This window comes from Aquarana catesbeiana, linkage group LG01 (genome assembly GCF_042186555.1).
Source record: "Aquarana catesbeiana isolate 2022-GZ linkage group LG01, ASM4218655v1, whole genome shotgun sequence".
Classification (NCBI taxonomy): Eukaryota; Metazoa; Chordata; class Amphibia; order Anura; family Ranidae; genus Aquarana; species Aquarana catesbeiana.
The window spans coordinates 190264088-190280873 of NC_133324.1; the positions used below are offsets into that span (position 1 = coordinate 190264088).

General features: G+C 48.6%; 1 protein-coding gene across 5 annotated transcripts in view; it reads left to right on the forward strand.

The window, feature by feature from the left end:
- The window catches only part of APC (APC regulator of WNT signaling pathway), a 215289-nt gene that overhangs the window by 186709 nt on the left and 11794 nt on the right, over positions 1 to 16786 (forward strand). For all 5 annotated transcript variants that reach the window (XM_073624614.1, XM_073624616.1, XM_073624618.1 and 2 more), the window contains 4 exons: positions 3875 to 3970; positions 4057 to 4196; positions 5718 to 5795; positions 16489 to 16605. In XM_073624614.1, the coding sequence (XP_073480715.1) occupies positions 3875 to 3970; positions 4057 to 4196; positions 5718 to 5795; positions 16489 to 16605 (431 nt within the window). The remainder of the gene's footprint in view (positions 1 to 3874; positions 3971 to 4056; positions 4197 to 5717; positions 5796 to 16488; positions 16606 to 16786) is intronic.

The following is a 16786-nucleotide window of genomic DNA, read 5'->3' on the forward strand; positions in this document are numbered from 1 at the left end:
CTGACTTGTCCAGTGGACAATGCTCATATGCTAAAGGGTCCAACAGATAAGAAGTTGGAGTTCCTTTTTAAAAAGAAAAAGAAACTATATTTCGTTCGCAGGTTCAGTCATTGAAACCTGTGCTGACGTTCAGAGTATCTCAGTCCTTAAAGGACCAGTTTATAGAGGTACTCAAAGTTATTTCTGATCAGCAGGCCCAGGGTTTGGCCGGCAAATCAGAAGCCTTCTGTTTTACAGTTGACGCTATGAAAAATAGTTTAAGTATTTTTCTTTTAAATGTGCTTCTTCTCCAGTGCTAGGGGCATCTGCCTCCAGGCAGTCACGACGGCCTCCACCATCAGGACTCTAGAGGTAAACCTCAGGGTCAGTCCCAGGGTCAAGAGGACCTGGGGAGGTAACCCACAAAACAAAATACTAAAGCCTTATGAAAGGAGTGCCCCTGCTCGCTCGAGTGGGGGGAAGGCTTCTACAGTTTTCAAGGGTCTGGCAGGAACAATGTCAGAGTTCAATGTCAGAACTTCTGGCGTCAATCGACATCGAGGGTGTTTTTTTCCATGTGCCGTTTTTTTCCCGCTCACCAGAAATTTACGCTTCAAGGTAGAAAATCTTCATTTTCAGTTTGTAGCTCTGCCTTTCGGTCTAGCTACTCCACCTCAAGTGTTTACAAAGATCCTGGCTCCTCCTTTTGCCAGGGTAAGGGCTCAAGGTATAACAATACTAGCCTACTTAGATCTTCTCTTCATAGATCAATTCGGTAGCCCATTTAATCCAAACTTTGTTAACCGCATTTAGCTACCTGGAATACCTAGGTTGGATTCTCAACCTAGAGAAATCCTCCTTAAATCCATCAAGGAGATTGCAGTACTTGGGGCTGATTATTTGATACAGCTCAGAAGAGGACGTTTTTTCCCCCAGGAAAGCATCAGTTCCATAAGGGAACTGATTAAGTTACTCAAGTCAAAGAAGAATCCTTCTATTCGGCTTTGCATGAATTTGTTGGGAAAGATGGTGGCTTCTTTAGAGGCCGTTCCTTATGCGTGCTTTCATTTAAGACTGCTGCAAAACAGTATCCTGTCAACTGGGAACAAGAAGGCCCAAGCTCTGGGCTTCCCAATGCGTTTATCCCCCATTGTGCATCAGAGCCCCAATTGGTGGTTGATATCTAAGAATCTTCAAAAAGAGAAACCGTTTCTACCAGTTACCTGGAAGGTGGTAACAGACGCCAACCTTCTTGGAAGAAGCATCTGTCCTAAGGACCAGGAGATCTTGGTTTGCCGAGATCGTAAAGATGGCAGTGGGGGACCCTTGGACCCTACCACTATGGCCAGACCTTCTCTCTCGAGGTCCAGTATTCTATCCTACCTTACAAACGCTAAATTTAGTGGTTTGGCTATTGAGACCCACATTCTGAAAAAACTTGGGCAGTTAGCCTCAGTAGTTCTACTTTGGTTAAATGCTAGGAAGCCGGCCTTCAGAGTCAAGAATCTGGAAGGCATATGTCTCCTGGTGTAAATCCAGAGGTTGGCACTTCAGGGAATATGTCATAGGTAGGATCCTTGATTTCCTACAGATAGGATTAGAAATTAAGCTGGCCTTGAGTACTATCAATGGCCAGATGTTGGCCTTATCGGTCTTTTCGTCAACCACTTGCTTCCCTCTCTCACTGGTTCGTAACTTCAGTGGGTAATGCTGATTAATCCTCCAGTTTGGTCACCCCTGAACCCTTGGGACTTAATTTTAGTCCTGTCAGCTTATAGAAGCAGCCGTTTTTGGAGCCAGTACGAGATATTCCCTTGGTCCTCTTGACGGGGGAAAAATAATTTTCTTGGTTGCCATATATTCTGCAAGAAGAGAATCAGTGTTGGCTGCTCTTTCTTGTAAGGAGTCGTATTGGTTGTTCATAAGGATGAGGCTGTATTGCAGCCTCATCCTGAATTCTTACCGAAGGTAGTATCGGGTTTTCATTTAAACCAGAATATTGTTCTGCCTTAATTTTTTTTCCAGAACTTTGTTTCTGTGGAAGAAAGGTCACTACATTTTCTTGATGTGGTGAGAGCGGCCAAGGTCTATTGAAAGTGACCGCTCAGGTTCATAAACAAATGTTTTGTTTGTGTTGTCAGATGGTCCTAAAAGAGGACAGGCAGCGTTGAAATCTACTATTTCTAAATGGATTCGTCAAGTGATTTTTCAAACTTATGGTTTCAAGAGGAAAATTCCTCCTTTTCACATTAAAGTGCACTCCACCAGGGCTGTTAGTGCTTCTTGGGCAGTGCATCACCAAGCCTCCATGGCTTAAATCTGCAAGGCCGCAACTTGGTCTTCAGTCCATTTACTGGATTCTATCAAGTAGATGTAAAAGACATGAGGACATCGCCTTTGGGCACAGTGTACTGCAGGTTGCAGTATGAGTCTTCTAGTCTCATGGTGCCCTACTTTGTTGTGCCTCCCTCCCTTCAGTTGGCATTGCTATGGGACATCCCACATAGTAACTACCATGGCTCTGTGTCCCGTGATGTACGATAAGAAAATAGGATTTTTATAACAGCTTACCTGTAAAATCCTTTTCTTTGAAGTACATCATGGGACACAGAGGTCCCTCCCTTCTTGGTATACACGTGTATTGCTTTGCTACAAAACTGAGGTGCTCCCAACAGTGGGAGGGGTTATATAGGGAGTGCACTGAGAGCATGAGACGTAAGTGCTCAATACAGTCCCCAGTAGTGACACATAGGCATGACAACATTTACTGATTTAAAGGAAACATTCATAAGAAAATTTTTAAAAATTTCTTAGAAAACTCCACTTAACTTTTCTGTGGTATTACAGACCCAATCTTCACCCTTCACGGTGGGTTCCTTTAAACCTTCAGGAGCTGGGATCCTTGAGGAAACCCACAATCCTGGACCTGTAGTAGCACCTCAGCCAGTAAAACTTTATGGCCTTACTACCAAAAAGTACTGGATCCCAGGGTCCAGCTCTCTAAAAAGAGAAGCGTTACAGGCAAAACCTTGTTTTTTCATATACGAGGCCCAGGTACCATTCACTTCGGCCAAAAAGAATGGATCTGGCCTGCATGGCTAGGCCCAGCAAGGATTGCTCCAGTGGAGCTCAGCACAGGACATCTTCCCTCGTGACCAACACCTTAGACACTGGCGAAAAAACTGAGGTGCTCCCACCAGTGGGAGGGGTTATATAGGGAGTGCACTTTTTAATTTAGGGCGTACCAGTGTCCATCACCTGAAGGTGGCCTATAACCCACATAGTAACTACTATGGCTCTGTGTCCCGTGATGTACTTCAAAGAAAAGGATTTTACAGGTAAGCTGTTATAAAAATCCTATTTTTTCTACATACCTGCTTGTAAATTGGGTGAGATTATTTTAAGAAGGCAGCAGTTTTAAACATCAGTTTGAGGCTAATTTATTCCATAAGATTTATTGTCATGAATTTCCTGATTTTTTTTAATTCAGTCGAAGATGTCTTGCAAAATATATTCAAGGGTCATGGACCTGACAATTTTGTATGCTAGTTGGAAAGTTTATCACTGAGTTTTCATATCTTGGGAATTGAAATGGTAAAAACTTCTCACCAGAGTTCCAGTACCTCAAGTGGCACAGCTAACTATGAAGCTAAAATGATGGTCTTCCACTCCCTTAAAGATAGAATAAAATATAATTATGGAGTAGTTTCTGGAATTGCTGATTCTCAGGTTTTGGGTATGCTCTGGAGCAAAACTGAACTGGCAAACATTTCTGCTAACCCAAGTTCAGGGTATTCAGTTCATGATGGCCAAATCCTGAGTTCTTTGCAGAGCCTTATGCTAGTTAATGTGCACTGTTATAGGAAGTCATGAAAACTTTTCCTTCATTTTTCAGTGCCTGCTCCTGTGGAACATCAGATTTGCCCAGCAGTCTGCGTACTGATGAAACTCTCATTTGATGAAGAACACAGGCATGCAATGAATGAACTTGGTAAGATAATGTGCAACCTTCCAAGACTTGGCATCCAAGCATGAGAAAGGGTTTCTGAATGTATCACTATTTTTGTTTCCAAACAGGGGGATTGCAGGCTATTGCAGAACTACTTCATGTAGATTGTGAAATGTATGGACTTATTAATGACCACTATAGTATTACACTTCGTCGATATGCTGGGATGGCATTAACAAACCTGACTTTTGGAGATGTAGCCAACAAGGTAGTATCTACTTTTTTCTACATTATTATGTATATTCAGAAATTGTAATTACTAAAGATCACATATTTCAGTTTTTATTTTCAGAGATTCATTTCTGCACTCTAGAGCAGGGGTCTCAAAACTATGGCCCTCCAGTTGTTCAGGAACTACAATTCCCATCATGCTTAGTCATGTCTGTGAATGTGGGGCTTTTACAATGCCTCATGGGATGTGTAGTTCCGCAGCAGCTGGAGGGCCGTAGTTTGGAGATCCCTGATCTAGAGCAATGTTTCGCAACCTTTTTTCCCGTCAAGGTACCCTTGAAAAAATACATTTTTTTTTTTATCTTAATGCAGAAAAAAACAAGACATAACCCGATTATTTATTTATTTATTCAATATAAAAGTTGAGGTTGCGCCGAGTAAATGGATACCAAACGTCACGCTTTAAAATTGCGTTCCACCATGCAAAGGTGATAACGTAAATTTTACTACCCATAGGCAATGCTTTAAAAGCCTTTACAGGTTACCACTTTAGATTTATAACAAGGTGTGGTGCAAGAATTACTGCCCATGATCTGACATTCGCAGTGATATCTCACTTGTCAGACAATCGCTGTTTGCATGCGTGGGGACCAGCGTGCGTGTTCGCATGGATTGGGGGGGGGGGGGGGGGCGGTGCACTTTAACTTTTTTTTTGACACTGTTGCTTTACATTTTTTTATCACTTCTATTTCTGTCAAAAGGAATGTAAACATCCTTGTGACCACAATAGGCATGTGATCGGTACTCTTTATGGACCCCTCCTCTGAATTTAAAACACCAAGATCAGTGTTTTCGAATGCTTTTGATTTTTTTTTTTTTAAATGGCGTTGTTGACATCCAGGTAAACCGGAAGTGATGTCAGGTCATCACTTTCGGGTTACCATAGCCGAGAGCTAATCAAAACCAATATGGGCTTTGTTCGGCTCTCTGATCAGTAGGTGGGGCGGGAGAGCCCAAGAAAGCCAAAGAAGTGGGGGAACATCACCTCCCGCTGCTTGCAAAAGCATTCCAGTGGCTAGTTAGCCGCTAGGATTGCTTTTAGAAGAGAGCCCCACTGCTGGCTCTAAAAAGTGGTACCGAGATGATGCCTGCAGTTGCAGGCATCATCCCGGTATAACCACTGAAAGTCCAGCAACGTACGGGTATGTCGCTGGTCCGGTAGTGGATAAACCTGCAATACATGGTTCTTCTGTAGACCTCCACATCTTCAAAGTCTTCTGTTTAAAGAAAATGTTCTGAATTATTTCTGTTTGGGAATCCTCTGGCTGGAGCAATTGTTATCTAGCTCCCAACCACATACATTTAGCAGGGCGGAGAGACTCCTTCAGTTTCACTACTACAGGCTTGTCTGCCAAAGAATTATGTGACCTAAGGGTCAAAGCGCATCAGTGTGGCCATAGGCTTCTAAGAGTGGATAGATTTCTTAGTGCTAAGTGGACCAGGATTGGTCAGTGGGTGGAGTAAAATAAAATGTTTTTTTTCTCTTTTGATCTTCCAGGCCACCCTGTGTTCAATGAAAAGCTGTATGCGAGCCCTTGTAGCCCAATTAAAATCAGAAAGTGAAGATCTTCAACAGGTAACTTCCCTAGTGCATATTAATGTCCAGTATTTTAAATGTGGTGTTTTTTTTTTTTTTTTTTCTTTTTATGACATCCCTGGTCATCCTGCTTCTCAGCAAGTTCGCTAACCTGGTTTCTTACCATTTTTTTTTTTTTGTCTATTACTGCTCTTTTGAACCATATCTCCTGAGGTGAAACATGCTCTATTTCATATTCTAACTGTTGACTTAGGGCCAGATCTGTTAGCCAAGTTGCCCCTAATGTGTAATTACGTGTGCTTATTATTGCCACAATAAAGACCAAAAAAAAGTTTATATTAAATGAAACAGTGGAAGAGGTATTATGATTTTTGTTTTTCATTTTAAACAAAATTATTAGCAATGAGCATTTGTCATTGTTAAAATCGTCGGCGCGTGGCCTGGAGAGCGATGGGAATAGGTTGTGGATTGTGAGAGCTCCGCTTGCTGATCATCCTTTATACTATCCTGCTCGCTAAAACTGAGGTTAAACTTATCTGCATAGCTTCCTCGTAGTCCCTGGATTCGGTAGGGACATGTTTCCACCTAAAAGGAACACCGAGACGGCAAATCAGCTAGCAAAATATCGCCGGCAAGACGAGGACCAGCAGACCGAAGATGGCGCAGACACTTGCTCTGACACAGAAAACCACACGGCCACTACTGCCAAGGTGCTGGAGGCTATCGCTGCACTGCAGGTCGCTCTCACGGCAAAGATCGGTGAGGTCAAAATCGACCTCTCTTCTTCGCCAGGATCTCTCCAAACTAAAAGACATACTTACATAGACTGAAATCCATATAGGAACAGCAGAGGATATCCTGCACCCATTGCGGCATACTACGGAAGAAATGCAGAGGCAAATACAGCAACTGCACTCACACCAAGTCGACATGGAGAACCGCCTTCGCCGCTGTAATCTCCAGTTCATAGGGCTCCCCAAGAGAGCAGAAGGTATTGATCCGGCGGGATATTTGGAGAATCTCCTCATTAAGGACTATAGCAGGGAAGCCTTCTCCTTTATGTTTGCAGTAGAACGGGCGCACCGCGTACAGGCAAGAGCCCCACAACAAGGAGCACCTCGTACAGTTATAGCCAAATTTCTCAATTTTTGATGTAGAGATAGAATTCTGCGGCCTACCAGAGAGGCAACAGAGAAGGAGATCCCAGTTTCAAGATGTCAAATGCCGCATGCGCACCCTCCACCTCAAGTACGCCATGCTTTTCCCCTGCCAGGCTGAGGGTGGAAGAGGATGGCCGTGCACAGTTCTTTAAAGACCTGGTACCCCAGTCAGTACGACAACTATGTCCATCTGAAGGGTGTCTCTCCCGCCCCCACCTTGTTTTTTTTTTCCTTCTTTTGGAGCCTGTGACTTACCCAATTACAACTCGCCCATAAAGGGGGGGATAAGACTCCACCTAGATATACCATTGACTCGAACCCCTTTCTGAGAGCACCCTTCCAGATATTAATCATGCCTGCTCCTGTTCCAACCCTTTACTACTTGCTTTGTCCAGAGATGACCCTGATGACAGGCATAGTCTACATTATCACTATGATTAAATGCAAGTGGTCCCCACGGAAGGAACTCTAGGTGGGTCTGACCTCCCTCCACTACTTTACCACGCACTGTGCAGTGAAAAGTTGCCCCCATAGTAATGATTTTTACTACTGTTCCCTTGAGTACAGACATTATAAGCCATGTGCCTCCAGACAGCTTTGCCTGCTGGATGACCGTTCATCTGTTGGTTTATGGAAATTATATGCTCTCACCAGCTTGGGGAGGTGAGGAGCTGGGTGGGTTTGGAAATGCTTGATCAGTACGACAAAGCTATGGGTTGATTTGTATTATTCATCTCAAGTTTTATTATTGGATTGCACGTCAGGACTTCTATTGGTACATTATGTTTTGCTTGATTACATGCGCACACGTATTGGCACCTATCTGGAACCCTGGTACTGCCCTTCTGGTCCGCTTTGTCAATGTTAGTCCACAGATTCCATGACCTCTGTTAAATTTCTGATGTGGAATGTGTGGGGGGTGCATAACAAAATCATACTGCAGCCCTCGCATTCCTAAAATCCGAGAGCTGACGTTAGGGTCCTGGTGGAGACCCATGTTACAGGTCACCTGCAGGCTGCCCTAAAGCGTCCTTGGATAGGATGGGCTTATCATGGCACTTACATAAAAATTTGTCTAGGGGGTCTCTATCCTCATTGCTAAGTCTACTCCATTTGAATTGATTTCCTTACTGTTGGAACAGCAGGGCAGGTATGTGTTCCTCCATGCTATAATAGGGGGGACGACTCTGTTGATATTGGCTTGCTATGTCCCTCCCCATACAACACAGAAGTGGTCACGGAGGGCTTAGCCTTCATGGCTCAGAGCCCGACTGTCTCAGCTGTGTGGATGAGAGATTTTAACCTCCCTGTCGGTATGATTGTCAGATTTTTGCATCTCAAAGCGGTACAATTATTTTGCATAGAAATTTGGCGTTCTATGTTGTAGGCCTGTAATTCTTAGCAATAACACACTTAAATCTGTCCAAACAAGAGTCTAGTAGATATACCAGGTATGATAGTTTGAAAAACAAAATCATAAATTATAATATAATAAATATAAATGATTATAAAAAAGAATAATATAATAATAATAAAATTAATTTCCCCATGATTCACTATCGCTCAATTCTGCAAGTGTTCTAATTTACTATCGCTGTTTTCTAGCTGGTCTAAAACCACTTTTGACGTAAAGGGACACTTTTTGGTTCCTATGGACAATCTCCAGTTTCCAGGCAGAAAGAACAGTATATATCATATAAAACTGCATGCAGGGCATTGGACAAAGCACTGGGGACAAAAGGGATGTGAAATAATTTCATACAGTAATGTAATCTGTAAGATTACACTGTACTGTATGTATTATGATTTTTAATTTTTTTTAATTTGCCGTTGTGCTCCGCCCCCATGCGTCACGACACTCGCAGGGAATAGAGCCCGGCACACAGTGGCATCAGGCAGAGGACGGAGCCCACGGACACAGCGGGGGGAAATCGCAGGATCCTGGGGACAAGGTAAGTATACCGTCTCAGGATCCTGCAGTGCAATCCTGAGTCTGGTTCGGAGTTACCGCTAATAATACTGAAATTTAACCCCAAGCCACACTCGGGTAAACCACCAGGGAGGTTAACATGACCATGATCCCTACGCTGGAGCAGGCTGGGACACATGCCACCATACCACAGCAGACTCGTCTGTGCCACACACTGACCGCATTTGCACTGATAGATGTTTGGAGACACCAAAACCCTACCACTAGAGCGTATACTTGTTCTACCAGCCACAACACAATGTCTAGAATAGATTTTATACTAGTATCCAAAGCACTTCTACTCTATCTGACAGGGTTGGGGTTTGGTCCTAGAGCCCTATCTGACCACTCCCCCTGCTGGATGACGTCCTCCCTGCTAGTGTCGCCCCCCACCTATGTATGGAGACTCAAACCCTATTGCCTGTACTGCCTGAACACAATACTATTGCTAGTGATTTCGTTTTTCTTTGAAGACAACCAGGACTTATCTACGTATGACATGGTGTGGGACACATTTAAAATGCACGCACACAGGATCCTATCCACACGGATAAATAGACTTAAACATTCATTAAAGCTTATGATACAGTTGTCATCTGAAAGATTGCAAGAACTAGAAGAGGCATACAATACGCATCCCTCTCCTGAAAATCTTCACAGGGTTAAGCTACAGGCCCGTACAGTCACACAGTTGTACACAGAGAAGGCTAGGCAATGACTGTTCTTTTGTAAACAACGGGTCTTTGAGCATGGGGTAAGGTCAGGGAAACTTCTGGCATACTTGGCTCATTTGGATGATAAACCGCCAGTAGTTTCCCTAGCCGATCCAGATGGCAATACCATCACTGATTCCCCCACCCCACCCCCCAAGTCGCGGCCAAATTTAAAAGCTTTTATAGCAACCTATACAAGTCACAGTGCACTCATGCCCAACAGGACATCAAAGATTACCTGCACACTCTACAGTTCCCCCATCTTAATCCTGAGCACTCAAAATGCTGGAAGCACCCATAACTACCAGTGACATCACTGAGGCATTGTCCCAGCTAACCAAATCTAAAGCACCAGGTCTTGATGGTTTACCCCTTGAATTTTATACCACCTTTTCGGAAATACTCATTCCCAAACTAAAGGCCATGTACCAATCTATATTTGACCAGGGGATACTCCCACCCTCAATGCAAGAAGCTCAAATTATAGTTCTCCCCAAACTAGGTAAAGATCCCCACTACCCATTTCCCTGTTACAAGTTTACATAAAAATACGGGCCAAAATCCTCGCTTCTCGATTAAATACAGTCATACTTTCATTTGAACGTTTGAGAGGCTATAGTAAGACATGCTTAAGAAGAGCCTATAACAAGGGTAAATTGCAAGCTAGAAATGCATTGATTTACAAACCAAGAAATGAGGCAACAGCTGTGTCAACTAGGATGGTGACCAGATACAATAGACAACATGACAAGATACGGAAGATCTATAAGAAATTCTGGTATCTTCTCACTGCCGATGATGAAACCAATAAGTACATCAAACCTTTTCCAGAAATTACATTCAAAAGATCTAAATCCTCCATTACCCCAGCTAGCGTATCAACAATTAAATATCTACGATTGGTAATTACAAGGAGTCTCAGGGATTATATTCCTCTTAACATAGAACCTCTATTCACCTTGTTCAAAGCTAAAACACAAGCATGGGCTAGACTACCATTGGGCATAATAGGGCATGTAAATATATTCAAAAGATGATTCTCCTACCTAAGATTCTATATATGGTGTGGCATGCCCCCTTCTATATCCCCCTGAAACTTTTCAAGAAGATGGAATCGATTTTAAACTATTTGTCTGGGGACACAGTAGACACAAGCTAGCCTGGCATATCCTTAAAAACCCCTCGTCCATGGGGGGAACATCCCTTCCAGATTTACAGGATTACTACCTAGCCTCTAAACTCTCCCATTTTTATTATTTTAATATGACTGAGCTACAACAGCGATATAGATCTCTGGTCTTCGACTGTTCCGGGTATCCAGCGTATACTCCTATTCAAGCCATTCTACGAGGGGGACAAACACAACGAATATTCCCTCGGTACAATGACGGAATGCTTATGCATCATCAAAGGGTATGGGGAATCGCCTTAAAGAGACAAAACATTGGTCAGTTCCACTCCCACACCCCATTATGGCTAAACGGCCACATGCCAGAATTGCGCATAATTCTGGACCCTACTATATGGGCCTTATATGGTGTGATCTACCTACACCAAGTCATGACTACGAACTACTTAAAGACGAATTTTCCCTTCCAAGCCATCTACGGTTTAGATACTTACAGCTTTGCCATGTACTGCGGACCCAGTTTACTAATCTTGCAGTCATTCTAGACGCCCCCCTGTCCTGAATATTATTTTGGGCACGGAGCCTAGTAAGCTCATTTCTACTCTTTACTATTAGACTTCCAAGTACAATGGCAGTGACCAGGCCCAGATTGGCCATAGGGCAAACCGGGCATTTGCCCGGTGGGCCGGGGCTGCATGTCCTTGCTTGTGGGGCCAAGGCAGGCTGCTCGGCCCGGCTGTCAGTTCAGCTCAGGCTCAGCCATCGGCACCAGGGGGACGAAAACCTTAAGGGGGAGGAGCTAGAGGAGACACCTCTCCACGGCCGCCAGTATAGTTCAGCCGTTGGTGCCGGGGGGCGTGACCACGAAGGGAGAGGAGCCTGTTGCAGCCGGATCAGAGAGTACGTAAGTGCGGCTCCCTGTAACCTGAATAGGAGGAGCAGTGGGGTGGCTGCATATAGAAGAATCATTCTCTCCATCTTCCTCCCGCAGTCTCTGAATGCCTGCTTCTGCTCCTCTCCCTCTTGCAGGCTTTCAGGTACTGCAGGAGGAAGATGGAGAGAATCATTCTATATGCAGCCAACCCACTGCTCCTCCTGTCCTGCTCATCTCTGCTGCCCCACAGTGCTCTCTACCCCCCCCCCCCCACAGTGCTCTCTACCCCCCCCCACAGTGCTCTCTACCGCCCCCCACAGTGCTCTCTACCGCCCCCCACAGTGCTCTCTACCGCCCCCCACAGTGCTCTCTACCGCCCCCCACAGTGCTCTCTACCGCCCCCCACAGTGCTCTCTACCCACCCCCACGGTGCTCTCTACCCACCCCCACGGTGCTCTCTACCCCCCCACGGTGCTCTCTACCCCCCCACGGTGCTCTCTACCCCCCCCACGGTGCTCTCCACCCCCCCCACGGTGCTCTCCACCCCCCCCACGGTGCTCTCCACCCCCCCCACGGTGCTCTCCACCCCCCCCACCGTGCTCTCCACCCCCCCCACCGTGCTCTCCACCCCCCCCACCGTGCTCTCCACCCCCCCCACCGTGCTCTCCACCCCCCCCACGGTGCTCTCCCCCCCCCCACGGTGCTCTCCCCCCCCCCACGGTGCTCTCCACCCCCCCCCCCACGGTGCTCTCCACCCCCCCCCCCACGGTGCTCTCCACCCCCCCCCCCCCCACGGTGCTCTCCACCCCCCCCCACGGTGCTCTCCACCCCCCCACGGTGCTCTCCACCCCCCCACGGTGCTCTCCACCCCCCCCACCATGCTCTCCACCCCCCCCACCGTGCTCTCCACCCCCCCCCACCGTGCTCTCCACCCCCCCCACGGTGCTCTCCACCCCCCCCACGGTGCTCTCCACCCCCCCCACGGTGCTCTCCACCCCCCCCCACGGTGCTCTCCACCCCCCCCACGGTGCTCTCCACCCCCCCACGGTGCTCTCCACCCCCCGCGTTGCTCTCCACCCCCCCCACGGTGCTCTGCACCCCCCCACGGTGCTCTGCACCCCCCCACACGGTGCTCTCCACCCCCCCCCCACGGTGCTCTCCACCCCCCCCACGGTGCTCTCCACCCTCCACCCCCACGGTGCTCTCCACCCTCCACCCCCACGGTGCTCTCCACCCTCCACCCCCACGGTGCTCTCCACCCTCCACCCCCACGGTGCTCTCCACCCTCCACCCCCACGGTGCTCTCCACCCCCCCCCACGGTGCTCTCCACCCCCCCCCCACGGTGCTCTCTACCCCCCCCCCACGGTGCTCTCTACCCCCCCCCCACGGTGCTCTCTACCCCCCCCCACGGTGCTCTCTACCCCCCCCCACGGTGCTCTCTACCCCCCCCCCACGGTGCTCTCTACCCCCCCCCACGGTGCTCTCTACCCCCCCACGGTGCTCTCTACCCCCCCCACGGTGCTCTCTACCCCCCCCACGGTGCTCTCCACCCCCCCCCCCCCCACGGTGCTCTCCACCCCCCCCCCCACGGTGCTCTCCACCCCCCCCCCACGGTGCTCTCCACCCCCCCCCCCCCCACGGTGCTCTCCACCCCCCCCCCCACGGTGCTCTCCACCCCCCCCACGGTGCTCTCCACCCCCCCACGGTGCTCTCCACCCCCCCCACCGTGCTCTCCACCCCCCCCACCGTGCTCTCCACCCCCCCCCACGGTGCTCTCCACCCCCCCCACGGTGCTCTCCACCCCCCCCACGGTGCTCTCCACCCCCCCCCACGGTGCTCTCCACCCCCCCCACGGTGCTCTCCACCCCCCCCACGGTGCTCTCCACCCCCCCACGGTGCTCTCCACCCCCCGCGTTGCTCTCCACCCCCCCCACGGTGCTCTGCACCCCCCCACGGTGCTCTGCACCCCCCCACACGGTGCTCTCCACCCCCCCCCACGGTGCTCTCCACCCCCCCCACGGTGCTCTCCACCCTCCACCCCCACGGTGCTCTCCACCCTCCACCCCCACGGTGCTCTCCACCCTCCACCCCCACGGTGCTCTCCACCCTCCACCCCCACGGTGCTCTCCACCCTCCACCCCCACGGTGCTCTCCACCCCCCCCCCACGGTGCTCTCCACCCCCCCCCCACGGTGCTCTCTACCCCCCCCCCCCACGGTGCTCTCTACCCCCCCCCCCACGGTGCTCTCTACCCCCCCCCACGGTGCTCTCTACCCCCCCCCCCACGGTGCTCTCTACCCCCCCCCACGGTGCTCTCTACCCCCCCCCACGGTGCTCTCTACCCCCCCCCACGGTGCTCTCTACCCCCCCCACGGTGCTCTCTACCCCCCCCACGGTGCTCTCTACCCCCCCCACGGTGCTCTCTACCCCCCCCCACGGTGCTCTCTACCCCCCCCCACGGTGCTCTCTACCCCCCCCCCCACGGTGCTCTCTACCCCCCCCCCACGGTGCTCTCTACCCCCCCCACGGTGCTCTCTACCCCCCCCCACGGTGCTCTCTACCCCCCCCCACGGTGCTCTCCACCTGCCCACTGCCTCTCTCCATGTGCTCTCCACCTGCCCACTGCCTCTCTCCATGTGCTCTCCACCTTCCCCATGCTCTCCGCTGCCCGATGTGCTCTCCACTTCTCCCCCAGTGCTATCCAGCCCCCCATTGATCTCCGCCTACCCCCTGTGCTCTCCACCTCCTCCCGTGCCCTCTGCCTCCCCCCCAGTGCTCTCCAGCCCCCCGTGCCCTACGCCTCTCCCCCAGTGCTCTCCAGCCCCCCATTGATCTCCGCCTACCCCCTGTGCTCTCCACCTCCTCCCATGCCCTCTGCTGCCCCCCTGTGCCCTCTGCTGCCCCCCTGTGCCCTCTGCTGCCCCCCTGTGCCCTCTGGTGCCCTCCAGCCCCCCCCCTGTGCTCTCCAGCCCCCCCCTGTGCTCTCCAGCCCCCCCCTGTGCTCTCCAGCCCCCCCCTGTGCTCTCCAGCCCCCCCCCTGTGCTCTCCAGCCCCCCCCCTGTGCTCTCCAGCCCCCTTGTGCTCTCCAGCCCCCCCATGCTCTCCAGCCCCCTTGTGCTCTCCTTTTCCTCTTCCTCCCTGTGTTCTCTGCCCCCCCATGCTCTCCGTCCCCCCCCCACAGTGCTCTCCAGCCCCCCTGTGCTCTCGCCACACCCCATGTTCTCAAGGTTCCTCCCTGTGCTCTCTGTCCCCCCCCCCCCGCTCTTTCCCTGTCCCCCTCGCCCCCCACACCTTTGCCGGGTTTTCCCCTCCCCTCTCCCTGGGGATCCGTCAGGATGAAGAGTGGGGAAGGGTCTGGTCAAGATGTCATGGGCTACTCATTCCAAAATGCCCGGCCCTATTTTTTTGTCCCAGTCCGGGCCTGGCAGTGACCCAGAGGGCTAAAACTGCATGGGAGCAGGATGTTGGGGCCATTAGTGACTCAGACTGGGAAGAAATTCTTGAGGGTGTTAAAACAGCATCTCCTAAACCCATTTTCAACCTACATGCATTCCATCATGCCCCCTGCGTACCTCAAACCCAGTACATGCTATCATCTGATATGGAACTGCCCCAATATGCACACGTACTGGCTTCAAGTTGTCCACTTTCTACATAATAAAATGGGGTCTCCTGTGGTCCTTGAAATTATGTCTGCTGAGCTTATTACTAGATGCAGAGGTAGACAAATTTCTACCCACATTTATGTATGAGACTAGGTCGTGGCCCGGTCTTGGTTGGAGCCATTACCCCCCACAATTCAGAACTGGAAAAAGATGTCAATGATACTCTTCCATTTTAGAAACTGATCTATACCCATAGAGGGTGTCTACTTAAATACTCCAGAGTAGAGCTGCACGATTGATCGTCAAGAATCGTTATCGCGATCTTGACTAAAGTGTTTCCCGATTCTTTCTATGCAAAGAATTCGCTCTTCTGAAGCCACAGCTTTCAAAATAAAGGAAGGAAAAAAACAGGCAGTCTGCCAAGAATCAAATCTTTCTTTATCAGTTGAACTTAAGTATAAACATTGTAACAATTTATCAATGGCATAGACTTCGGTGTAAGTGAAAAAATTGTAACCACTTAAACAATAAACCTTTTTCTGACACGTGTTGGTTTCAAGTTAAAATAATTTTTTTTTTTGCTAGAAAATTACTTAGAACCCCAAACAATATATATATACTTATATAGACACCCTGGAGAATAAAATGGTGGTTTATGTCACACTGAAATTGCGCAGCGGTCTTTCAAATGCAATTTTTTATTTTTAATTGCTTTAATGAATTTTTTTTAAAAACACCAGTAAAGTTGGCCCTTTTTTTTTTTTTTTTTTTTTTTGTATAATGTGAAAGATTTTACGTCGCGAGAATCGTGATCTTTTTATTCTAAGCAAAAAAATTGTGATTCTCATTTTGGCCAGAATCGTGCAGCTCTACTCCAGAGTGTGAGATAGGTGGTTGGGAGATGGGGAGACCTGTACCTAATTAAAACATACCCATATGCTGACTATATCACACCCCAGAGATGTACTGTTGGACAATAGCTTCAATCTCCCATATTTATGGTGGGTTATGTCCTGGTTCCCAGGAACCGAAAATACATTTTTACCATAGATATGTTGTTTTCCCTGTCTGAATTATTTGGATCAACGGGAACATGACAAATGTGTTTCTAATTACGATATCTGACATATTTATCCAAAATTATTGTAATATGTGCATTTCCTCTCAATAAAGTTGTTTTTTCCAATTAAAAAAAATATATATTAAAATCGTCAGTGTAGGTGTAACAGATACTCAGGCAATCCGGAATAATGTTAAAGATGTCTGCTGTGTTGTGCTGCAGGTCATTGCAAGTGTGCTTAGAAATTTATCCTGGAGAGCAGATGTAAACAGCAAAAAGACGCTGCGTGAAGTTGGGAGCGTGAAAGCATTAACAGAATGTGCACTGGAAGTAAAAAAGGTAAAAGCTGGCTGTGTACACGGTGGTCACAATTTATGCCTGCATTGTGTGTTTTCATCTCTTAGAATCATTAATACTCTCAAATAGAATAGTTGAGGGCTTTTGCAAGTGTGAAGAAAACTGTTTAGTAATTGTTACAGATGTGTAAGAGAAGATGTGATTGCTATTGCTAAATTAAATG